Below are 27,179 nucleotides of genomic sequence, written 5' to 3' on the forward strand. Positions count from 1 at the left end.
ACCGCATGACCTCTACACAGGAGACACACACAAGCACATGAACCCTCCCCGCGGCCCGACACTTGTGTGTTATAACTTGGTTAGTAATGAAGCAGCTACTGTGACCCTGAGAAGAAATGCTCTTGGTTTTCTCACATTTTTTTTTACAGAAAAAAGAGTGAAGATTGAAAGAGTGAAGAGATAACGGTAGATTACACAGTAAATGAAAAGGTGTCTTTTTATTTCATAGAGAAACAGAAACTGATTCTGGTTTGGAGTTACAGGGTGATCATTTTCAGGGGAACTGTCCCTTTAAGGCACATGAGATGTCAGTTTGACTTTGACTTGGTTTCCTTTCTCTCTGTGTGATAATTCATCATTTATTGCTCGTTGTTTATCAGTCTAGTCTTTGCAACAAGAGACGTGCAGTGTTATGAAGCACATTTCTCTTGTCCTCGGGCTGCAGATGGTGTGATTCTGTGTCCGTTCCAAGCTTTAGGAAGCTCCGAGTGTGTCCGAGGCCTGCTAGAGCAGATGGTGGATCATACAAACAACAGGACAAATTATCCAGATCTGTGCTGTGTGCTCGGGCCACGGTGAGGGTGACAGAGAGCGTTCGGCGTTCAGCACCGCTCCTTCATTTCCATTTGTTGCTCCTCCAAGTTCATCCTTCTGTGTCAAATAAAAAAATAATAATAATCTTTCTCTTAAAATTAAAATCTGCTGAAAATGTGCTCCTCCTCAGGTCATCTGAGATCAGGATGAGTTTGTGTCTTCATCAGGTTTGTAGAAATGTAGCACTGCATCAGTGTCTCATCAATGGATGCTCTGCAGTGAATGGGTGCCGTCAGAATGAGAGTCTGATAAAAACATCCCAATAATCCACAGCACTCCAGTCCATCAGTGAACATCTGGAGAAGACAAAACCTGAAACACATCCAGCATTAAGATGATTTTAACTCAAATAATCCAGAATAACACTTCCTCCAGTGAAAAGTGCATCTGCTGTTGTCTCTCACAGATTAGTTTAGAGTAGTGCTGTCAATCGATTAAAAAAAAATAACTAATTAATCGCACAATTTTTTAAAATTAATCGCGATTAATCGCGATTAATCGCAATTAAAAGACTGAAACTTTTTGGATATGTAAATGTAAAATGTAAATAATTAATGTAAACTCAAGACAAAGAAACTATTTAAATTCAAAATTTGATTGTTTATTGGAATTTTTGTTTAACTTGTAACACAGATTTTCTCATGTAAACAACATACCTGCAATAAACCATCAATATCCTCCAAATTAACTGTTGGCTTGAAAGCCATATTTATTACAGAAATAAAAACACAGGCATGTAAGTACCATTTGAATTTCAAAACAATCAATGCCAATAAAAAACAAAAATGATTTCCATGTTGAATTCTAAGTGGACTGCAAAAAAATTCCAAAGTATAGTCATTGCCAGTGCTTTAAGTGGGCCAGTACGCACCAGTACTCAGTACCGCCACTTCCAAATATAGCTCTTGAGCATACCGCCACCTCTCCGTGCACCCAGAACGTGCTTGTAGTGTACCGGTACGCTCATTTGGACATCTGTTTTAATAGAGGTTTTAATCTTTTACCTGCACTGCCGATTTTCAGAGCGCCCTTCACAATGCGAGCTTCCTAATTCATCCCACCGAGAGCAGAAACTACATTACCCATTCACCCTTAAGTTATACAAGTGAATAGCGCATGTGTCGCTTTTCCCACTGTTAAGTGTCAACAACTCATCGTGGCCGGAGAAGGTGTGTGAAACTCGTTGTGAGTTATACTAAAGCAAAATCTTGAGTATTTATTGTCTGATAAACATTAAAAACTGTCTGCGGAGGTTGAGTCGTCCTGCAGCCCCCGCTGGCTGTTCATTGGCTGCAGCATCTTTTTTCTCAGTTCTAAAAAAATACCGTAGACGGCAAGGCACAAATTTAGATATTCATTTATCTAATTAATCTATAGCCTATGCACAAAGACAATATGATCTTTTTGTTCCCTTTTTGTTTTAAAGCTTGATGAAGAGAGAGAGCGCAAGTTGCTGCAGCTGAGGAGGACAGTGAAGAACGCGTACAGGAGTGATTGACAGTTCGCGGCACTGTGTACAAAAAATACTCCGCTACACTATTATTTTGTTATTTTCGTTTAAGCTTATTAACGTTAGCGTTACAGAAAGGTCTGATTTACGCACTATTACAGTCATTGTTTTTTTTTTTTTTTTTTTAAACAATGACATTTGAGTTCATGATTTTAATGTTGCTGTTTCTTGTGGCAGACTAAATGAAGAGTAATGTTTCTTGTGGCAGACTGAAGAGTAATCCGGCAGAGTTTATACTGAAACTTTCCGTCTAAAAGTCCTTCCTTGGTCTTATCCATATTTCTTTGCAAGTTGAACACACAAGGCCACAACTGGAAATAAAAAAAACTGCAACCGCGTTAATTGCGTTATTTTTTTTTAACGCGTTACATATTTCAAATTAATCGAATGCGTTAACGCGCTAATTTTGACAGCACTAGTTTAGAGCTGTTTAAACGCTGCTTGATCTGTGCAGATTTCTCTCCTGATTCAGACCAGAACACTTTTTCACTGGAGGAAGTGTTATTCTGGATTATAGACTCTATGTGTTTGAGTTAAAATCATCTTAATGCTGGATGTGTTTCAGGTTGTGTCTTCTCCAGATGTTCACTGATGGACTGGAGTGCTGTGGATTATTGTGATGTTTTTATCAGACTCTCATTCTGACGGCACCCATTCACTGCAGAAACAGACTTCTTTTTGATGATCCAAAGGTGACAGCATTTTCAATAAAAAAATGTATTTTTTATGCATAGATTCCACCTGTAATGTGTTTTAAATGTCAAATCTCATATTTTTGACTTCATGATTTATGGTAGGTTAGTTAATGGAATGCACTATGAATTTCTGACTTGTACCTTCATAGTATGCATGGGTACGAAGACTTAACGTCTAGATCACATGCACTAATCTCATTTATTTTTATAATTATGAGTTTCAAGAAAAAGAAGTTTGAGAGACATTGGCAGTGTGCTTCTCTAAATGCCAGAGTTCTTCAGAAACCCAGAGCATACACAAATAAATAGCTTTTTATTCCCACTGCGTACCGTTCATGCTCTTAACACAATCAGAGCTAAAACATGCAGGACCAGCATCCTCGGCTCTTTCCACTTCAGAAACACTTAGTACTGCTGATGCTTCTGGGGCTTCAGTGCTGCTCGGTTTCTAGGGAAAGAGTTACTTAAATGCTAGAAATCTTGAGATGCATTTTACCCTGCATCATCTCGTGGAAGCTCAAGCAGAATCACTCAATATGGATAATCTTTCAGTCTGGCAGATGTGATGAATGTGCTCTTTAACCTGCACTTCAGTCTCACTGATCAAACGGCTCTTTGTCTAATTGCATTGCTCTGTTAGCAGTACACTGACTGATGCGGGATCATTGTGTGGTTCTGAAGCAGTAGGAAGCCACAGCATTTCAGTTTGCTGCTCAGATAGATTGGGAATGTCTGATGAGTGTTATTAATGTCTGCTGTGAAAGAGACATCCAGAACTCAACCCTCTGCCGCTTGGAAACCGCAGACCTTCACACACATCACATCAGAGGCTGCTGTTGTAACACATTCAGACACTGACAAGCCCTAGAAGTCATTCTCATGGAAGTGTCCTGTCTATATCCTCCGTTCTCTCTCAGGGCAATGTGAGCTTCTTTAGTGTTCAAAAGTCATCTATGTTTCAGCAGCGAGTGCTTTCCTGCTAGAATATATTGATAATTGATAATTAATCAAATAAGAGTTAATTGGGAATTAATTTTGAAATTACCCCCCAAAATATAAAGTTATTATTTTGTGAAATGAGAAAAGCATTAATGAAAAGGTTGTTTTAAAAATAAATATTTTAACAATTGCTGGAATATAGTAACATAGTAATATAGTTCTTCTTCTTCTTCTTCTTCTTCTTCTAAGAATCGTTTGTGCAATGGAAAGATTCCAAGGATGTTAAAGGTTCTTAATGCAACCGGATGCCAAAAAAAGGACCTTTATTTTAAAGTGTACGATGTTGTTCTGATTTATTAATGGAGCAAACACTGAAAGAGGGGCGTTGAAGGGTCAAATAAGAGCACAGCCTGCCACAAATCTATTCATTTGTACATGGACAAATACAACAACACAAATGCACAAATCATTTATTTCTGTGCATGTTGAAGTAGGTTTAATGGGATTTTATGGGAAACTCTGAGTTCAGCTCCTCCTCTTCTTGACAGGAATCCTGCAGCTTCCTGTGTGTCAGGAGGAAGGACAAGGAGTCAGTAACACACACACACACACACACACATAGATGCACATACAGCTGCAGGTAAATGCTATTCAAACAGAAATATGTCACATTTCACAATAGACACACAGTGTGTTGAATACAAAACCAATCCATGCATGTCATTTACAGAGTGCATGGTGGAAACCAGTGTGAAGCTTTGGAGCTGCAGAGCCCAGATTCACTGATGGTGGGGTTGAGGTCGGGTGTGTTACTCCGGTTCATTCAGAGATCTGATTCCTCAGCACTGAGCTATTTGAGCAGCTGGCCAAACACAACAGCAGTGGAGAGAGAGAGAGAGAGGCGCGAAGCTGCTGAATAATTGACATCCTCGTGCGAGATGATCACCGTCAGCGTGTGTGTGTGTGTGTGTTGGTGGTGTCTCGTCTCAATCACACTGATGGATGTAAACTGGAACGGGTCGATCAGTCCTGATGCAGTTTGTCAGCGGCTCTCCTCAGTCTGTGATTTCACAACCGTGAGCACATCTCACACAGATCTGTGTGTGCTTTCACCGAGAGACACCTGTAAAATCCTACACACTTGTTGTTAAAAGTATGCTATTATATTTTTAAGGCACTTTGGGAATCCATGCTTTTTCATCCAGGTTGTAATAAATATACTGTGTGTAGGACTGCTGTGAAGGAGATGTGTGTGTGTGTGTGTGCAAGCTCACTTTATTCACCAGTGTGTTCTTCTTTCAGAAAGAGATGAGCACAGCTTTCCTCCGTCTTCATCATGCCTCCCAAGTCCTCGCCGGCTGACGTGTGTTATATTTAGTGGTCTGACGCTTCAGGCCAGTGCATGCCTCAGTGAACGTTTCCTCGTGCTGATCTCAGACCAGCTTTGCCCCGCGGATCACAACTGGAGCGGTTTTGTGTAAAAGTGTGTGTTGTTTCGAAGGGCACCCTGTAAAAACATCCCGTGCGGCCCGTAGCCATCATTAGCTGTTCTTTGGGGAGGTTGGCAGTGAAAGTAAGGGCTTTGCTGACTGATGTTTGAGGTCTGGGAACGAGCACATCATTTCATCTGTTGCTGTGCGAGATGTGATGCTGTCGCTCATAAAAGCATGTTTTCCAGGACGTTAAATGCTCAGAAATTTTTGTAGAAGAGATTTCTTTAAAAAATCCTGAAATATCTTGGTGTTGAAGAACGTTTGGCTGGTCGTGTAGATGATTCATATTAAAGGCAGTGCTCGTGATGCTGATGTGGGAGTGATATCAGCTCCGTCTCTCCGCTGTGAGCTCAAATCATTACTCTTAATCTCTGCTGGAGTCACTAATGCTGTATCAATCACAGGTTAAACTGCTGGAGGTGTGTGTGTGTGTGTGTGTGTGTGTGTGTGGAGCAGAAGAGCACAGCTGGAGCTCTCCGTGATGTGTTTAACTGGAGCAGGGAGGTCTGATCTCAGATCAGGGAAGTGTACCAGGAAGCATTTACTGACACTTTGACCCGAGCATGTTGTGCTGAAGTGTTTTTCTTTAATTGTTAATCTGATCTTTTACTCCACAGACTGAACGAAATGAAGCATTGCTTGGTAATTGTGTATTTAATTTAACAGCTGACAGTCTAACTCATTACATACTGTTCTATCAAAGATATAAAGATGAATTTATTCTGACACAGTTTCTGAGTTATTCTCAGATTTTATCACCATTTAACTTTATTTAATTGTGTGCTGTGTAATGTAGTGAAGTGCCTCTTGCTTCATCACTGGATTGGGTTTATTTGTCATTAACAGCAGGTAGAAGTGAATCATTTTACTCTAAACTAAACAGGGAAGATCTCTGACGTCCTGTGGGAGGATCAGGCGCTCGTCTCATCCCAGAGCTCACGCTGATGTGTTTGAGAGCAAGAGTCTTCTGTCGCTTTTCTTAAAGAAGTGTGCTGTTTCAGGCCTGTATGTAGCCATGCATCACTGTTTAACATTCTGCTGATTGTGCTGAATCTCACTGAGTCCTGTGGGCTTTATAGCTGCACATTAAATTCAGACGCCTGTTCGAAGACTAACTGGAACACGCTGGAGCTCCAGTCCAGGAGAACAGCGTCCAGCGTCTGCATGAGGGGATCTGATCAATGCCATCGCATCACATCATCATCGAGACTTTCAGATCAGTTCAATTCAACAGCAGCAGCTATCTATTCAAATAGCTTCATAACTTCATAAAGATTCACTGAGGCAAATGCACTGGCGGCTCATTGAGAATCACAGCTTGCATGTCAAATCTGTAAACATACTGCAAATAATTGATTCTAGAGTGTTTTATTTGGTAGGAAGTAATGCTGTTTACTTATATATTCTGCATGGTTTTACTGTTTTGGCTCTGTATCATTTGCCGTTTGTATTTTTGGTGATTTATTGTTCATAATTTAGCATGTTCCTCCAGCTTTCTGAATGAAGAATCCTTTCGTTCCAGCTGTAAATTGGTGTATTTGTAGCAGATGGAATATGAATCTTATTTATTTCTTTTCTTTTACTGATTTTATATATATTCATCACTCAAAGTTCATCTTTAAACAACAGTAATTCATTTAATAACACTGTTAAATGTAGGACTTAATGCATTTTTTGTCAAACTGTAGATTAAAGTTGTTCTAATGCATACATTTACTTAGAATGACTGATTTTAGTTTTATATTTTCCATTTATTTACACAATATATATAGAATTGTTACATTTTTCCTCTGACCTTTGGCTGTGCAAATGATATGTAAAGGATTTCAGTGTATTGGGAGCAGCAGTTAATATCTGACTCCAGGTCTGTCTGTGTCTCATGTTTCATGATCATCTCATCGGGGTTCGTATGTTTTGTCGTGATTTATTGTTCATAGTTTTGCACGTTCCTGCCGGCTGTTTTGAGAAGTGTAGTCTGACTTTAATAAGATCTGCTCCTGCTTTCTGAATGGAGAATGGTGTGTTTTCTCTCCAGTGTTCGAGAACTGCTCGGATGGTTTCATTCCTCAGATATCGTCCTCGGCGCTGTGGGGTTTTTTGGTGATAATTTCAGAGATAATCAGATTATAGTTTGATAAGCAAACACACGCTTGCATTTGTGAGGTATAAAACCTTTATCAGCACTCACACTTAAATCAACCAAAATCAGGAGAGATTGATAGAAAGCCCACATTAGCTGTGTGTGTTTCTGTGTGTGTGTGTGTGTGTGTGTCGGTCTGCATCAGCTCTAATGGGCTGTTGACCCCCAGCAGGAGGAGGTCGAGTGGTCATTCATCACTTGATCGTCCACGAGCCTCCGGCGTTAGATTAGCCATCAGACCTGGCATACACGCCCTCTCCCAACCCCCCCCCCCCTCCCTCCCTCCCCCCCCCCCCCTCTCTGAGTTTGGCTGAACTCTGCTTGCACTGACTCCAGTTTTATCTTCACAGCTGAACACAGGCTGAGCTGCTGCTGGATCAGATGGACTCAGACGCTCGTCTGCTGATGTGAGACTAAGGCAGCTCTGCTCTGATTGTGTGGGTGTTCAGCAAGCGTCTGTGATTGAACTCTCTCAACTCAATGTTAAAATCACCCAACATTCTTTTATGAATTTCATTTCTTCCATTTCTTTCTGTGATGCACAGCTGTATTTTCAGCATCATTACTCCAGTCTTCAGTGTCACATGATCTTCAGAAATCAGAATAAATATTTTTTTAAGAATAGAATCATGAGTGCTAAAGTTAGAGGGTCAAATAAAGATGGAAGAGATGTGTTTTAAGCAGATTCTTGAAGATGACTAAGGACTCAGCTGTTGGGGAGGTCATTCCACCAGGAGGGAACATTTAATTTAAAAGTCTGTAAAAGTGACTGTGCTTGTTTGGGATGAACAATCAAGCGACGTTCACTTCTAGAGGCACATAAGTCTGAAGTAACAAATTTAGGTAAATGGGTGCAGAGCCAGTGATAGTTATGTAGGCAAACATCAATGCCTTGAATTTTATGGAAGACCTGCCAAGAGGGCATTGCAATAGTCCAGCCTGGACAGAACAAGAGCTTGAACAAGGAGTTGTGATGCATGATCCCAAAGAAAGGGCTTGATCTTCTTGATGTTGAATAAAGCAAATCTGCAGGATCGGACAGTTTTAGCAATGTGGTCTGAGAAAGTCAGCTGATCATCAATCATAACTCCATGGCTTCTGGCTGTTTTTGAAGGAGTTATGGTTGATGTGCCTAACTTGATGGTGAAATTGTGATGAAACGATGGGTTTGCTGGAATCACAAGCAGTTCTGTCTTGGCAAGGTTGAGTTGAAGGTGATGGTCCATCATCCAGGAAGAAATGTCTGTTAGACAAGCTGAGATGCGAATAGCTACCGTCGGATCATCAGGATGGAATGAGAAGTAGAGTTGAGTGTCATCAGCATAGCAGTGGTATGAAAAGCCATGTTTCTGAATGACAGAACCTAATGATGCCATGTAGACAGAGAAGAGAAGTGGTCCAAGAACTGAGCCCTGAGGCACCCCAGTAGTTAGATGTTGAGACTTGGACACCTCACCTCTGATTTACTGCTCAAAGAACATTTCTGCTTATTATCAATGTTGAAAACAGTTGTGCTGCACAATATGTTTGTGGAAACTGTGATGCATTTTATTTTTCATGATTCACATGAATAGAAAGTGCAGAAGAACAGCATTTATTTTGAAATAGAAATCTGCTGTGAAATTATAAATGTCTTTACTGACACTTTTTAACAAATTGATGCATTTTTGATAAATACATGTTAATTTATCTTAAAACACACACACACTATATTTTGAAGAAAAACATTGGCAAACACCTGTCTGGTCATTATTTAGAGACACATTATCCTTGCATGAGAAAAGAAAAACACATGCACAGAAAACGGGGTCAACGCCCTTGTTTCTAATGCATCTTGATTTAATTTAGCATTTTATCTGTTTGCCCCCAATATTTTTCTGGGATTGTCACTATAAGGTTATGCATGTAGCTGGACAGACCAGGCTTCAGACAGGCTTCTCATTAATCTTGTGTTAATGAGCCTTCATGCAGGTTCTAACGAGGTGTAATTGTTGTTCATTTCTGGCTGGAATCAATGCTTCTGTCCAGCCACTGGCCGCAGTGGAGACTCATTTACACACACACACACACTAATGAACAGCCCTGCTCATCTTTTTACTGTCCCAGATTCCCGCGATTCCCTCGGGTTTGATCCGGATGCAGCAGGTTGAGGATGTATTTTATCAGCTTACTGCAGATGTAAATGTTAAATCAGATTCTCTCAGCTCTTTATATTGATTTTGATAATAAACATAGAGCAGTTCTGATAGAAACGAAGATGTCAGAGCCATGCTGCACTGATTATGGCATGCAGTTCTTAAATACTGAGCCTTGATGCTAATGTGGGTGAGGCAGGATCGAGTCTGGCCTCCTGCACTTGCTCTTAAATTGTCATTAATAATAATAATAACAAAAAAATACACGCACACTCACATACATTCTACATAACATTGTCATAAAAGTTTCAGTGTATCATCCAATTATTCAATTTACTCTGGCAAATGAAGCCAATATTTTTTATAGATTTTTTTTTTTCTGTATTCTTGTATGTATGCATCCAAAGCTGAAGATCCAATAAACTAGAAAATCATTTACATGTAACTTTTTAATAAAAAAAAAAATAAAAATAAAAAATAACACCCTAGGTGTTTTCCTAGCATCCTGTGTTCATGTTTTGTGTAAAATAAATACATAAAATAAAGAAAAAGTAACGGCAGCTTTAAATATGTGTGTATACAGAAAAAAGTATTAGTTTTTCATTAGCCAAACTGAATGGAATAATTAACTGAAATTTGAAAAGGTGGATTAACGGGGTTGTTTAATATATTACCCATTATAATACTAAAGCTATAATGTATTTTTATAACTAGATGCAGTATTTTGCTTCATTAATTTAGCTGCACTGTTCGTGTGTCTGGAAACAGCAGCTGGTGTTTGTTGAGGACTGTTCCTGCATTCATCCGTCTCTTCCTCCCACTCGCTTTATGTGCAACTATCTTTCTGGCTTTGACACAGATGCTGTAATAGAGCGAATCCTTACATGTCAGTGTCTGCGAGAACCGAGAGAGGGATTCTGCACATCTCGGCCTTTGGCTCTGTGAAGGAAAGCACACACACACACACACACACACACACACACACACATGCACACACACACACGATCATCAGCACACTGCATCACTGGACTGGAGCGTGTGTGTGTGTGTGTGTGCGTGTGTGTGTGTGTGTGTGGGTGTGTGACTATACCTTCATCTCTCTCTATCTCTCTCTCTCTCTCTCTCTCTCTCTCTCTCTCTCTCTCTCTCTTAACCAGTTATGATTAATTATAAATATTTAGATCTGCTGTAAGTATTTACCTTACAACTCAATGTCAACTGTCTGTCAATTCTAAGAACATTACTTTCTTACTGTACAATACTTCTCCGAGCATGTAGCTAAAATCTGCATGATTAGGGACTCAAACAATGAACAACCTCAAGTGTGATACAAATTAGACTTTATTAACGGCATAAATACTTAAACTTGAACACACACACACGCATACAGTTAGTATAGGAAAAAGGGTTAAAGTAAAAATATGAGTAATAAAACATGAAGTTATGGTACAGTTTGATATTCAGCCTGAAGGAAACATCAGTTTCTTAGTTCAAACACATCTTTGTAAAAGGTGCATATGATACTAATGTATCGGTTTAGAAGACTAAGTTTGATACTTGCTCGTCTGGTGCACTTTGGGGCTCCAGTGTGTCTCTGCTGAAGTGAGTTGATGAGAAGAGTACGAATCAGAGGATTTTGATGAACGGAAAGTCAAGGCCGAAGCCTGGCACAAACTTAGCATGGTTTTGAGAGCTCTTAGCTCAGTATCTTCTCCTGGAACTCCTGAATCTGAAGAACCGCCCTGATCTAGTGATCAGTGATCTATACGGGGTGATGATGTCACACCCTCTGGATCTGAGTGAGCCAATGAGGCTCCAGCATATGACATTAGATTGGTTAGTGATCCATCATAAGCATGCATACACATATACAATACACAAAAGACAATATACAAGAACAGTAACATAATAGTATACAAAATGCCCTAAAGAATATGTGAATCAATTCAAAGAAAGGCTTTTCTATGAACTTATTAGAGAAGAGTCCCTTCTTATGAGCATTATGTGTCTGTTTTAGAGGCTTGAGTCCCTGGGCACATTGCTGGGAGCCATAAACTACTGCTAACAGATCGTGTGTCTGTGTTTGCGATCAAACCAGAGGCTTGTTCTGCCTTTTTTGAGAAGAAAGTTGCATTTTGGGGGAAGGGTCCATAGACCCTTTGGATAGTTGAGTAGGCGTTAGATATTAATTGTTAAATATAACAAATAGTTGTGTGTCTGATTGGTCCAAATACTACAATGAATTTAAAATATGGTAGTTTGAGATATATGATCATTTTTAACGAAAAACACAACAATAATAAAGATACAAAGACAAGGGCAAACACACTTACTGTATATGAAATACAGAAATATTGTCAAATAGGTGCTTGGCTTTTTGTAGCATCTGTGAACAACTGAACTAACTAGTTTTAATTTCCATGAAGAGAACAAAGTGAGGGTGGGGGCAGAATACCGCGGTAAGCCTTGTGTGTGAATAAACACAGCGAGAGTGTGTGTTTAAGAGACTTAATTTAGTAATGCTTTTGTTTAATGAGAAATGTGCGAGGCATTTATTACAGCGCTTTCAGAAAAAAAGGAAACAGCTGCAAGAGAAAGCTGATGCATTGTGGGTGAACAGCTGTGCTGCTAAAGATAATTAGGTCCTGACATGCACAGATATAAACTGACATCACAGACTAAAACTAAAGACAGTGTGTGTGTGTGTGTGTGTGTGTGTGTGTGTGTGTGTGTGTGTGTGTGTGTGTATATAATGACATGGGTATGACACAGGTATTACAAGGAGAGGGAGACTTATGAGGACATAACCCATGTCCCCATTTTTCAAAACACTTATAAATCATACAGAATGAGTTTTTTTGAGAAAGTAAAAATGCAGAAAGTTTCCTGTGAGGGTTAGGGTTAGGTGTAGGGTTGGTGAAGGGACATAGAATATACAGTTTCTACAGAATAACAACCATTACACCTATGGGATGAACACACTTTACACAAAAACAAACATGTGTGTGTGTGTGTGTGTGCTGGCAGCAGGGATCTGCAGGGATCTGCAGGGCGGGCTGTAGGACAGAGATGACGCAGACAGACAGAGAGACACAGATGCTTCAGGTTGGTTGTAAGTGTTTCAGATGCTGGATGGTTGTAAATCTGCTCATGATGAGGTTGTTAGAAGCTCTCTTTGCAGTTGCTCTTGAGTCTCAGGTATTGATTGACTCTTGTGTTGTTTGGACACACACCTCTTACCGTTTGACGCTCTTTATCATTGACTTCCAGTTTAGTGTGGTGAAGTCTGTTGTTCTTCAGACAGTCGCTCTGTTAATGTTCCTGTTAGACGGGTTTAATGCATGACACTCACTCATAAAGCATGTATTAAACACTGATGAACACAGCTTATACCACACTGATCTACAACCACTGAATATACAGTAATGGAGATTTAATGAGTGATATTTAATATATAGGTGATCACATTATTTGTATTATATATTATATTAAACATAATTCATTATGCTGTTGAATAACGAATAGCGTGAGCTCGATAAGACCTGCATGTTATTACATTAATAAGAGTTTCATGTCAGCTCAGATCATCAATTTTTAATATGCTACACCTTAAAGTCAGTCCCCCAAATAGACTTCTGTGCACTCCAGTATGATCCAGGCCAGTGTCTGAGATCTGATTCCTGTAGCAGCTGTGTTTGTTTCTCCGGTGTGTTATCATCAGCGTGAACACGAGATCCAGAGAGACCCACAGCACTATCTCTGACAGTTTCTGTGAACGTCTCTCTGCTCTCACAAACACCACACACTCAGACATATCTGCTTCGGTGTCTCTGCATCCCACAGTGTGTGTGTGTGTGTGTGTGTGTGTGTGTGTGTGTGCGTGTGTGTGTGTGTGCGGGCGTGTGTGCGTGTGTGTGTGATCTGGCTGTCATCACATGAGTCTTGTACACGGCTCAGAGACTTTTCAAGCAGCAAAACAATACAAGTTTAATAAGCCTTGCATATTTCCCTCTGTACATTATGTGTTTAATTTAACTGTTTCTATGCAAAAAACATTATTATTTTTCATTTTAATCCTAGTGCAAAAAACTAAAATGTATTTGAAGAAATTCCTGAAATGCATTTGAAATAAATTTATATTTATATATATATATATATATATATATATATATATATATATATATATATATATATATATATAAATTTATATTTATATATATATATATATATATATATATATATATATATATATATATATATATATATATATATATATATATATATATATATATATGTATATGTATATATGTATATATATATTATTATTTTTTTTTTTTTGTACATATTTATGCTTATTAAATATACCCTGTACTTTAGGTATAATAAACTGAAAGCCTGCTGAACTGGAACAACTAGTTGTGTCCTCAATACACTTATTATTAGTTCATCAGTGGTGCAGAAGTCCTTCTGAATATATCCTGAAGTATATCTGATTGTGCTGAAGTGAACTACTGTAAGTACAGTATACTTCAGGTGCACTTTAAATATACTGCAGTTAAAGACTAAAGTTACACAGTCTTCATACGAGCCTTATTAATAGTGATATTAAAACACATTTTAGGTGTAATATTAAGAAATGTGTATTGTTCAATAAAGAAATAAGTTTTATTATAATTGTATAATATAAATAAATATATTAATGGATTTGAAGTATACTTACTATGAAATAAATGTATTTAAAATCATTTATTTATTTATTTTAACTAGGGGAGGAATAATTTCTATTCCAAAACCTTTTGTCAGGCTTATTTAGATTAATAATCATCAGAATGTAAAATAGTGTTATGTAATACAGTTTAGCATGATCACTTATTTAAAAAGTACAGGTCAGAATGAGTATTTTTCATCGATAGTTTATTTAAATGATTCAAATGATTATTCACTCCATCATCCGTCCATCTTTCTGTCTTTGTCTGTTCATCTATCCTTCTACTGGATCTAGACGTGACCTGACACAGATGAGAGAGAATCAGAAAGCATCAGTCAACGAATATGAATACTTTCATGAACCGATTCAAAAGATTCGATTCACTTGGATGAATCCAGATCCAGCAATGTGACACCAGTAACATTAGTCTCTTTGGAGGTCTTGTAATGACCGTGTTTGCATGTAAAGAGGCTCTTGATGATAAGAGGAGCGTTAAATAACACTGAGCGCCTGCCGTGTCAGAGTCTTCAGGGATGGCTTCCAGGAAAGATAAAGGTCATGCTTTGATTCCCTCAGTGTGAGACTGTAAATCAGCAGAGCTCATCAGACCACACACACACACACACACGCTCACACAGCGTCTGGCACCTGGAGAGGAAGCGTGTTTGCATGTGTGTGTGTGTGAGTGAATGCCAGGTTTGTGTTTGACCTTTGATCCCTGAACTGTTGCAGACGTGACAGGTCAGAGGTCAGCAGCTCCTCGGCTGGACTGGGTTGTGCTGGAAGCTGATTTCTCCAGACCGCAGTATTGTTGAGTTCAGAACACACACTCCTGCTCTACAGCCAGTATATAAGCCTCTCTCATCTTGAGCTGTGACAGTGCCATGTTGATGCTTCCTGAGAGTTTTCACCGTGTCTCCAACACAGAGTCTTGTCTGTATTAGCTGATCTCTGGTGGATGTCTAGGTCATCAGCAGCAGATCTCTGTGTTCAGATGAGATTCAGAGCTGGTTTTGCAGGACGTGAGCTCTGGTTTGGTTTGTGTCAGGCTGTGGTTTCCTCTGAGAGCTGCAGGTCTGAACATGTTTTGGTGTTTTGGGCTTGTTCTTTGTCCGTTTCACTGAAGCTTTCAAACACTTAACACTTAACCTTAGCCTGAATGCATGACGAAACTGTCTGAAACAACCGCTTCTGAATAAACTTTGAAAAAAGAAATGCAGGATTGTGACTGAAAATGTCATCATTTCTTCTGAAAATGAATCATTTCTTATTCTAATAAACCTGCCATTGTTGGTTCTGTGACTAATTGCATGTGTTCCTTTATCATAATCTCTGGTATTTTATATCATACGTTTGTATAAAAGTACCTGCTAAATGCATATCTGTGTCTCTGCAGCACAGAAGCAGTCATCACTGGAGAGATGATCTAAGCATGCATGAATCTGACCCTTTGACTGGTTTTTTCAAATGTGTCCAACAGAAAACCACTGTTGATATGTGGTCTCCTCTCTTGGTCTGCAGAGATCCGAGGCGGCCGCGCTCCTAAAGACGGTCCGGTCCGGCAGCTTCCTCTCTACGACACCCCGTACGAGCCGGAGGAGAACGGAGCAGATCCAGACGGATGTGTGTGTTCCCGCGAGAGCAGATTACCGCAGGACGACGAGAGGCCGCCGGAGGAGTACGACCAGCCCTGGGAGTGGAAGAAAGAGCGCATATCCAAAGCCTTCGCAGGTTCGGCCCGCTCCATCACGCTCTTTCCAGAACTGATTGATAACACTGAACAGTCAGAGATATAATGAGTCCTGCGCCGGTTCTGTGGCTGATGGTGGGAGTTACTAACCACTAACGTAGTTGCTCAGCTGTCTCTGAAACTTGAGCTTTTCCACTTTCCCAGGGTTCTAGAGCTTCATTGTAGTGAACTGGTTCATTTAGAAGATTTAACCAGTAAACTGGGTGAAAATGATTCATGCAATGGTTCATTCAACCGCTGCGTGGCATTTTGTAGCAAAATATTTAGTAAAACACTGCAGTTTTCAACTCGGCCGATGGTCATGCAAACGCTCTTGTGAAATAATGAACTCTGACCTATGCATTGTTATCTTGTGAACACATGATTGACCAGTAGAAGACTGAATCAAAGAATCAAGCAAACTTTAAACCTGCAGTATTGCATTGTAGAGTGGAATAGATGGCATACATGTTTTTGTGTGTATTGTTTGTATAATGCTTTTAAAAAGAGGTCACAGGGTGTGACGTCATATTAGGACCATTGCAGAGTTTGTGGAAACGATGCGTGCTCAAGAACATTTGTATGAATCAGGGCTTTTTCTCTTTGCTATTCATTGAATGTGTTTGGTGAAAGTTGATTTCTGTGTCCTGGCTGTGATGGTTTCTCATTGGTGGAGGTCTCACTCTTTACTGAACAGGTTGGAGCGTAAATTCTCAAACATTTTCTTTGCAAATCAACGTGAAAGTGTAAACAGGCTCATTTTAATATCTTACCGTATCCGTCTGTTGCTGGGAATGCTGGGGGATTTTCTCCTTACAGTATCTCTCTCTCTGAACGCTCTGTTCCTCGGTCACGACTTCAGGAACGGCTCATTTCACTTCCTAAAGTGATCATTCACCCAGAAAAGGAACGTTCTGTCATCGTTTACTCATCCTCGGGTCTGTATTCATTTCTTTAAGCTGATTCACACAAAAGAAGATATTTTAGAGAACGCTGGTCACCAAACAGCTGCTGGGCTCCATTGTCTTCCATAATATGGAAAAAATTAATAATAAATACTATGGAAGTCAATGGCTACCGTCAGCTGTTGGGTTACCACAGTTCTTCAAAATATCTTCTTTTGTATTCAGCAGAACATAGAAGCGCACACATGAGGAGGAGGACATGATGACAGAACTGTCTCTTTACTCTCCGGGTGATTACAGACGAATGTGTGAGAAACGGATCGACGGATCTGGAGGAGTGTGTGTGTGTGTGTGTGTGTGTGTGTGTGTGTCTGTCAGGTGTGGTGATTGAAGTTTTGGTTCAGGGACTCATGACAAACTCGGCTGTTCAACTGAGTTATTTGCTTTTGTTTTGTTTTTGAGTTTTTGTGCATCAGTCTTGAAAGGCTCCTTTTTTTGTCCTGTGTGTGTGTGTGTGTGTGTGTGTGTGTGTGTGTGTGTGTGTGTGTGTGTGTGTGTGTGTGTGTGTGTGTGTGTGTGTGTGTGTGTGTGTGTGTGTGTGTGTGTGTGTGTGGAGCAGCACTGCTCTGCTATGACTGCATTAGTCATGAGGACTCGAGCGGCGGAGCGTCCAGGAGAGATCTCCTCATCTCTAGATCCTCCACAGGTACTGCGGCACACAGGCTCTCAGTTTTAATTTAGAAATGTAGATGTAGGATTATTTAATATTAATCAATATGCATCAATAAAAACATCAATACATGTTACATTTTATATTTAAAATTGAAAAATATCTGTAGTATTCTCTAGAGTTTATATACCTGTATAATTTGATTTGACTGTATCACACTTTAACTAAATGTATTGGTCACAAGGGAAGGGAACACAATACTAGTGTGACTATAAAGCTTAATTTTCTCCCATTTTTATGTGATCATGTCAACCAGATAAACTATTTTTGCATAATAAATGCAGGGATCCCTACACAGGAAATAAATTACATTGGAAATGCACAACTATAAATTAATCTGCCTAGAAAAGCAGTCCTACCTTAAAAAGATGAATTTGGTAACTGATCTCAAATGCTGTTGATTAAATGTAAGTAGCAGTGCATGATAAATATCGGCCGATAATTAATGCACATTAATCAGTAAAGCTCTAATCAGTGGTAAATCCATCAGGTGCATTGTTTCAAGCATACGCTACAATTGTTGTGTAATCTTCTTGAGTTGTATGCATTAGTGTGTGATTACTGTAGATCTGTGTGTGAGCTTGTTTTAACTGTGATAATGACTTTACTGTGTTAAAAGAGCAAATCAGTCAGACAGACGCAGCTTTCAAAGACTTTATTATTTCCCACATGTCTTTGTGCTAGTTTTCGACTGCTTATCCCTCTCTCCAATCCGCTTCAGTGTAGATAAAGCTTTGACGTTTCTTTCAGTCAGGAAGCAGAGCAATCAGAAATCAATGGCTAGGCGTCTGGCTTGCCACCAGATCCTCTCGGAGAAACCTTCCCATGGAGCCTCAATGCTCACACTCCTCTGCCTTCAGAAACATGTTTTAAAGATAAATCTTCAAGAACGTCAGTCATAGCAGAACACCCTGGAGACGTCTGGGAAGCAGTCTGGAGCCCGTCTCAATGCTAAACCCTGATTCCAGAGGTTCAAAGGTCATGCTGAGGTCACGACATGAGAGAAACACTCATTAGGGGCTTTCCATAAATGGAGGCTTTTGTGTGTACAGCACTTAAAGGAGTAGTTCACACAAAGAAATGTAGCATTGCATGTTTGTAGAAATGTAGCATTGCATCAGTGTCTCATCAATAGATGCTCTGCAGTGAATGGGTGCCGTCAGAATTAGAGTCCAAACAGCTGATAAAAACATTGAACTCTCATTCTGACGGCACCCATTCACTGCAGAGCATCCATTGATGAGACACTGATGCAATGCTACATTTCTTTAAATGTATTCTAATGATTTGGTTAGGTTTTAAGCAAATTTTTATTTTTAAGTGAACTATACCTTTAAGGGAGAGGATTTCAGAGGATTGTGGGTCAGTGTCTCTTGAAGAGTTATTTGCATGTGGCTAATGTTTTCAAAGCATGTTTTCATTATTAGATCAATAATGTAATATATGCCACTCACATTTCTGGTCCTGCCATTTGTGCGTGCCAGGATTGGGCTTGTTTACACACCGAGTTCATCTTTCAGCTTTAAAATGCACATGATTGATTAGGATAAATGCAGTTGGTTGTGAAGTCGAAGTGACGCCATCGAACAGGAGAAATATCGCACTTAGCACAAATGAGTGCTTTAGTTATTACTGAGCGCTGCGGTGTATATATGTTTCTGTTTCATCAATCTTCGTTTGCTCCCATGAAACACAGAAGATTAAAATCAGCTCGAGGTGAGCTGCACTGCACTGCGTACAGATCCTGATAGTTATTTACTGCCCGGTTTATTCATTATAGTGTGTGTGTGTGTGTGCGTGTGCGTGTGCGTGTGTGTGTGTGTGTGTGTGTGTGTGTGTGAGTGTGTGAGTGTGTGTGTGTGTGTTGCATACCCTCATGTGTTATCAGTGCGCTGCTTTCAGCTGGTGCTGATATGTGCTTGTGTAGGTCACTGCAGGGTTGTGCACTAGTGTGTCACCTAATTAGTCATCTAGTTATCTTCTTCTGCCTCCTCACACACTAGATGTAAAGGCACAGAGTGATTGATGAGCCTGAAGTTGTAACCAAAGTGCACACAGAGAAAACTCCTCTCGCTCTGTCTATGTTTGGAAGACACTATTTACACATACATCAGACTCTGTGATGTCACAGATGTAATGACCTCCTTCCTAAAATATAAAGGCTGCTGTTTATTTTCATGTGTAAAGAATGACTGCAGTGAAACCTCAGAAATTTCTTTTACATTTCAAGAATAAGTGCATGGAAATGGCAAGCAATGCATTGAATTAAACATGACATTTTAAAGTAGAGACACTGAAAGGTTTTTTATTTATTTATTTTTTGTTAGTATAGACCAAGTAGTATAGTTATTTACTGAAAATGTGCTTACTCTCTCTCAGGCCACACAAGACGTAGATGAGTTTGTGTCTTCATCAGGTTTGTAGAAATGTAGCACTGCATCAGTGTCTCATCAGTGGATGCTCTGCAGTGAATGGGTGCCGTCAGAATGAGAGTCTGATAAAAACATCACAATAATCCACAGCACTCCAGTCCATCAGTGAACATCTGGAGAAGACAAAACCTGAAACACATCCAACATTAAGATGATTTTAACTCAAACACATAGAGTCTATAATCCAGAATAACACTTCCTCCAGTGAAAAAGTGCATCTGCTGTTGTCTCTCACAGATTAGTTTAGATCTGTTTAAACGCTGCTTGATCTGTGCAGATTTCTCTCCTGATTCAGACCAGAACACGTCTTCACTGGAGGATTATTTTAGCTGACTGTATGTGGTTCGGATCACATGACCTGATGTAAAAGTAGTTCAGTTTCATTCACACAGTCTGGAAATGTGACACAGTCAGTTTGTTTATAAAAGTGACGTCATCACTAACCGTATTTTAACTGTAAATGTGGGCCGACGGCTCTTTGTTGCACAGCCACAGACGGTCTCAGTCTGCTCCTGATCTGTCTGCAGTTGTCCGTCTCAAACCCGGACTGTGGGAACGTCTGTGAGTCTCCACACTGTCCTGGACGACAGACGCTGCCCTCTGTCTGATTCTCATGTGCTGCTGCGGTGTGATAACAGTCTTCTGTCATGATCTCACTCACACACACACACACACACACACACGCACGCACGCACACACACACACAAGCACACACACACACACACACACACACTCAGTAGGAGCTGTCATTGTAATGTTAAGAAAATGCTTTCAAAATCTGCGTACTATTTTCATATTCCAGATCCGTTTGGACTCAAAGAATTGTTAATTTAATAAACCGCTGTAACTTAATATTTTTCTTCTGTCAAAGCCATATCAGCAGCTTCTTATTAATGAGTAAATGTGAAAAATCCCCACGTTTTGACATTACCATGTTATTAGTACAAAAACAGTCCATTTATTTCCAACAAAACAACCTAAAAATGACTCTCAACATTTTCAAAGTAATGCATTGCATTTTATAGTCATTTTATTAAGACATTAAGACGAATGTATCACAAGAGATGAATTTAGTAATGTCCTCACTAGCATGTTAGACTGACTGTGTTAAGATCTTGAGATCTGCTCACACTCACAGAGTTTGCTGGCTGTTTTATCACAGATGGCAGCGCTGCGATGCCACAGAAACTGCTGTGAGCTTTTGAAAAGGCGTTTGACTTTTCTAATTGCGCTCGAGGCGTAGGCAACACACTTTACCGCATTTCCACCGTATAATTACCTCACACCCCCATGTTTTAAACACACACACACACACACACACACACACACACACACACAGACTCTTTAGGAGAACGAAGTCGCTTTTCTCCTGAATTCAGGCGGTTGGTTAGAAAGCTGTTATTGAGACTGTATGAATGTTTGATGCTCAGCGCTTAACCTCGTCAGTCGTGTCACTTCAGCACATCACGATTAATATTTGATGTTGCATCTGTCTATCAGTTCACACATCTCCACTGAGCCTGAAGCTTGCTCGTGTCTAAATGTCCCTTGTTTCTGTCCTGATGTCTTAATCAGGTCTGCGATGAAAGTGTGAGATGAAATCCATCCGTTGTGCTGTATACAGCGGCCGGATCCGGATGAACCGACCCTTCAAAGCTGGAGCATGAGATAAAGCTGGCCTGCTTGAGTTCTGCCCAGGGGGATTGTGGGAAATTGAGGCAGCTTTTTTTGCACACTCTGTTCCCCCAATTCTGCTGGCGGTTCAGGGAAAGGACAGCGAACAGACACTGTGTGTAAGACTAACTCATCAGCTCGAGCCGTGACAGATCGAGAAGCTCAGCCTAAGTTCAAAGCTGGCGCTGTCTGTATATATATATATATATATATGTGTGTGTGTGTGTGTGTGTGTGTGTGTGTTCGCGTGTGTGTGCGTGTGTGTGTGTGCGCGTGTGTGTGTGTGCGTGTGTGTGTGTGTGTGTGTGTGGTGCTTGTGACATTGCAGCACTTCTGCCACTTTTATTAAATTGTCTATCATTTGGTGACAGCGGGTCTGTTGTAATTTGGTCAAATGAGCTGTGATAGAGAGAAGAAGAGCGTGTGTCGATGCAGCGGTGTGTTAAAAACATAAAATAATGCATGATATATATAAAAAGCACAGTGTTGATATAAAGCAAAACCACTCAAACAACCTTTTAACACCGTCTCAGTTCATTTAACTTTTCAGTTCATTCATTATGTGTTTTAATATGTAAAAATGTGTGCAATCGTCTGCTGAGCTCCCTTCGGTTCAATTAATTTCGAGGTTTTCACATTATAGCATAAGCCAAAATTCTGGCCAGAGCCCTGAAACAAGCAAAGTGTGAAGACGGCACATCCCCAGCGCTGGTGTTTACCAATGCAATTCTGTAGACCGCACTAATCCTCACAACACACTGCATTACCGACAGAACGGCTCTCTGGCTTAACACAAGGAGCGTTACAGCCGTTTAACTGAGTTCACCTGCAACACAGAAGCAGTCATCAGTAGCACAGACCTATATTTGCAGAAATAGACAACAGTACACTGAATTTGAACCTCTGACTCTAGCACTCTCTATTCCAATTCTATTCTTTAAAAAAATGAGTGTGTTTATCTGCTCGTAAAACGGCTGACAGCACAGTCTACAAACTGTGGGCTTTGTTCTGGACGCGCAGACAGTTCGGGTCTTTCGCCTGTCAAGCGCTGAAAGCATCCGACGCCAAATGAATCACAAGTGCGTTTGCTTTGAATTTGAGAGCTGTGGCATGTTTCCATCCGCAGGAGCTTTTGTTTGTGTGTGCTGTTTGTTTTGGGTCGAGCGGTTTCTGTCAGGGAGAAGATTCACAGAAAGCAGAATGAAGGGATTTGTTGCGTGTTTAATTAATAAATAGACATGGTTCGGGGCTTAAGTGACAGCGACGTCTCATTTCTAACTCCCAGTGTACACTGACTCGCTCTGTGCTGTTTTAATTAACTGGCACTGCAGAGATGATTCATGGACAGAAGCGGTCACTGCGAAGAGTCGAGATGCGAGAAGCTGCAGCGATGCACTGTGGCTAATGTTGCGAGAGAATTAATAAACACAAACACACTCGACGCTGCTGTCATGTTTCTGTCTACTGAAGATAAATTATAGTCAAATGTGACATAAAAGAAGCAAACTGTACCTCAGAAAAACCATGGTCATTAGTAGTATAGTTTTTACGATGATTTTCTCCAAAGTACCTTGAAATACATTAATAACATGGTAATAGCATGGTAATAACATGATAATTACCTGTTAATAACAGGGTAATAGCATGGTAATGACATGAAACAGTTCTATTTCCTGTCATTTCTGTCCTTCTGTGTTATATTTGTGTGCGAAATATATTGGTAAAATATATGGTAACACTTAAATTGTTATACATAATAGTTTATAAAATTCTTTTTAATGCATTAATTATAGTTTGCAATGCACCTGTAATGCATTGCATGATCTCAGGAATAATTATAACTACAGTTGTAATGCATTATAACACTTATCAATTCATTGTTACTGTAAATTCAAATTAAATAATTTAGAAAGTACAATTGTTTATGAAAATATATAATGCGTTACAACATTCATTATGAAATGCTTTATAATGCATTATACATAAAGGCATTAAGTGTTACCATATATATGAATGAAATCTCAGAATGAATATTAATTTATTATTGTATATTGTTGTGTTGTGATGCATTAAGTTTACTTGTAGCATTTAAAATGATTGAATTAGGTTTTCAGTGTTTTTAATTGATTTGGCCAAGATGTTATCTACAGTGTCCTCCACTAATATTTTGAATGTTAGATCAAAAGGATACACAAAGCAATGTATTTAGTTGTCAATTTCCCATGTATTTCTATAGCATTTTATACTATACAGTTTGTTTCAAAGCAGCTTCACAGAGATAAACAGGAAAATAACAGTTCGTAGGACACTTCTTGAAGTGCTGCTTGCTGATTAAGGACCATGTGAGGTAATCACAGAAGGTGAAAAATGACTCCAAAGCACTTCTTCTAATCCTCAAAAAAGATTAAAAGCCTTTATTCACATTCTGGCCATCTAGATAACTATTGAAAGTGCATTAAACTCTGCACATGATGCATTTCGGCCTTTAGTTGACACACTCTTTGAAAGCCGAAATGCATCATGTGCAGAGATTTAGGCACTTTCAATGTGCCTTGGATTCTTTTTTTATAATAGAAAAAATAGCAGTATTGATGATGCAAACTTTATAAAATATGAGACCATTTTCAAATTCTGCTGTAAATCAGCTGTTAACAGACAGTTGTGTCTCAATAAGTCAGTTTAAATGCTGATTCCTTTATATTCATGTTGAGTTAGTGTTCATATAATTAGCAAGATTTTCAGTACTTTGCATATTTTAGTAAGCAGGTATTTTGGTTTGTGTATGAGCAGCTGGATGAAGGGTTTTCTGTGACTTTGGTCTTCCTGTCTTTCACTCTGTTAAATGTGCAATTTAATTTCTAGCTATTATAACACTATTTACCCAGAAATGTGGCCCGAGGGGTCTAAGACCCGCCTCTGCAGAGCCTCATACGCTCTCAGTGCTGTTATGATATGGATCTGCTTCTCTGGTAAGTGAGTGGGATGTTTTTGAGAATAGATTTGCTGTCACCGCAAAGCTGCATTAATAGAGAGAGAAAGAGAAAAGTGCATTGCTTCATGCTGTAGTAGACACCATTTATTCTCTTTGAATAGCACACCTGACACGTCTTTAATGAATGCAGCATACGGAGGAGCTACAGTGTGTGTGTGTACTCTTAATGAACCGTTTAATCTGAATCCCTCAGATATCTGACTGATATCTGTCTTTCCTAGGAATCAACTTGTTGCATCCTGAAAAAAAGTCTAAGAAAGAGTTTGCTTATGCACTTTTTTGTGTCTCATATTTGAATTAGGTTTTAATATACTCTGATATAGTGAGAATATGTAGAAAATAAATCTCTCAGTTTAGTGCAGATGGTGTAAGATAATGCTCTAAATATGATTCTGTGCTCTATATCTCCAGTGATGTGTGTCAGTGAGATGAGATGTAAATGATCCGCACATATAACACAGAGATCAAGAGCTGAAGAAATCAAGGCTCCTCAGAAGATGTGAGATGTTCTGGAGGCTTGTGAAGATCATTCCTCCGCTGAGGAACAGTGAAAGTAAAGCTTCTGGAAACAAACGCTCCTCAAAAGATCCTGAGGATCAGATTTGAGACTCTAAAACATGATTGATGGAGAATCAAGTAAAGCTGAGCTACTTCAGTCCAGGAAGAGTTCATCTGGAGATATTATTGACCTTATTCTGACCTTTACTTGATCACAATCAGTAAGCTCCAGCTGAAGAGACAGAAGAGATGAGGAGATATGTGTGAAAGTTAAAGTGGTTTTCAGTGGTTTTCTAGGGTTAATCCTGAGATGCTTGTGTTTGACCGGCAGAATCCTGAGTGCTCTCCATCACTGTTTGTTTCCTGGTTCCTTACTGTTTCCTGTTTCCTGTCTGTGACTGTTTGCCCTGCTGACCTGATCCTGCCTTCACTGACGCTCCTGTCCTCTTCTCTCCTGCCTTCCCTCTGTCTCTCTGTCTCTCTCTCTCCTGTCCTCTGCTTCTGTCTGCAGTGGAGATTAAGGTCATTAAGGATCTGCCGTGGCCTCCTCCGGTCGGGCAGCTGAACTCCAGTCCTCCGCTGATGGAGGCTCCGTCCTCTCCGGGAGACCAGCTCCAGCACGGTGTGTCCAGCCTCATCCCTCACACACGTCCTCCTGTTAGACCTCTGTTAACGTCTTCACAGACAGGGCTTGGACTAAAACAAAAAACATTACTGATGTCCATCTTGATATAAAACAAAGGCACTAAAATATTTATGACTTTTATTATCATGCTTTTGATTTTCATTTCACTTTCAGTTTCTTCTTCTTCTTCTTCGTATATATATATATATATATATATATATATACATAAAATTTAAACCTTTTAATTTTAGCTTTATTCTGAGACAGAAATGAAGTGTTGATTTTTCTTTTCAAGTATATTAAGTGTTAAGTATATTAATCCTGTTTCGTTTTATTTATGTATTTAAATTTACATTTAATCATTTAGCAGACGCTTTTATCCAAAGCGACTTACAAATGAGAACAGTAGAAGCAGTCAGGTCAACAAGAGAACCACAACAGTATACAAGTGCCATGACAAGTCTCAGTTAGTTTAATACAGAACGCATTAATATATATATATATTTAAATATGAAAGTCAAGAAAAGGAAAGGTGCTAGTATTAGTTGGTTAAGTGCTGGCGAAAAAGATGAGTCTTTAGATGTTTCTTGGGAGGTCATTCCACCAGCTGGGCACAGTCCAGGAAAAGGTCCGTGAGACTGATTTTGAACTTCTTTGGGATGGCACCACAAGGCGTCGTTCACTTGCAGAGCGCAAACTTCTGGAGGGCACATAAGATTTAGCCAGTGAGTTTAGATAAGTTGGTGCCATGGCAGTGGTCGTCTTGTAGGCAAGCATCAGTACCTTGAATTTGATGAGAGCGGCTACTGGTAGCCAGTGTAACCTGATGAGGAGAGGAGTAACGTGAGCTTTTTTTGGCTCATTGAAGACAACCCTCGCTGCTGCATTCTGGATCAATTGCAGAGGCTTGACAGTACATGCAGGAAGAGCCAAGACAGCATTACAATAGTCCAGTCTCGAGAGAACAAGAGCTTGGACAAGAAGTTGGGTTGCTTGCTCTGACAGGAAGGGTCTAATCTTCCTAATATTGTATAAGGCAAATCTGCAGGACCGGGTCAATGTAGCAATGTGGTCTGTGAAGCTTAACTGATGATCCATCACAACTCCTAGGTTTCTGGCTGTCCTGGAAGGAGTTATGGTTGACGAGCCCAGCTGTATAGAGAAGTTATGATGAAACGATGGGTTAGCTGGAATCACCAGGAGTTCTGTCTTTGTAAGGATAAGCTGAAGGTGATGGTCATTCATCCAGCTAGAAATGTCACTCAGACAGGCTGAAATGCGAGCAGCTACCGTCGGGTCATCTGGCTGGAATGAGAAGTAGAGTTGGGTGTCATCAGCGTAGCAGTGATAAGAAAAGCCATGCTTCTGAATGACAGATCC

General features: G+C 39.8%; 1 protein-coding gene across 4 annotated transcripts in view; it reads left to right on the forward strand.

The window, feature by feature from the left end:
* LOC113118745 (SH2 domain-containing adapter protein F-like) overlaps window positions 1–27,179 on the forward strand; it is an 87,648-nt gene that overhangs the window by 42,145 nt on the left and 18,324 nt on the right. For 2 of the 4 annotated variants that reach the window (XR_003294364.1, XM_026288159.1), the window contains exons 3-4: window positions 15,736–15,945; window positions 25,686–25,796. Coding sequence is in view for 3 of the 4 variants with exons in the window: in XM_026288159.1 (XP_026143944.1) it covers window positions 15,736–15,945; window positions 25,686–25,796 (321 nt within the window). In the remaining variant the exon portion in view is untranslated. Of the gene's footprint in view, window positions 1–15,735; window positions 15,946–17,467; window positions 17,555–25,685; window positions 25,797–27,179 lie in introns of all 4 variants that reach the window. The other 2 variants (XM_026288161.1, XM_026288162.1) reach the window with 2 other exon arrangements.

This window comes from Carassius auratus, chromosome 18 (genome assembly GCF_003368295.1).
Source record: "Carassius auratus strain Wakin chromosome 18, ASM336829v1, whole genome shotgun sequence".
Lineage (NCBI taxonomy): Eukaryota > Metazoa > Chordata > Actinopteri > Cypriniformes > Cyprinidae > Carassius > Carassius auratus.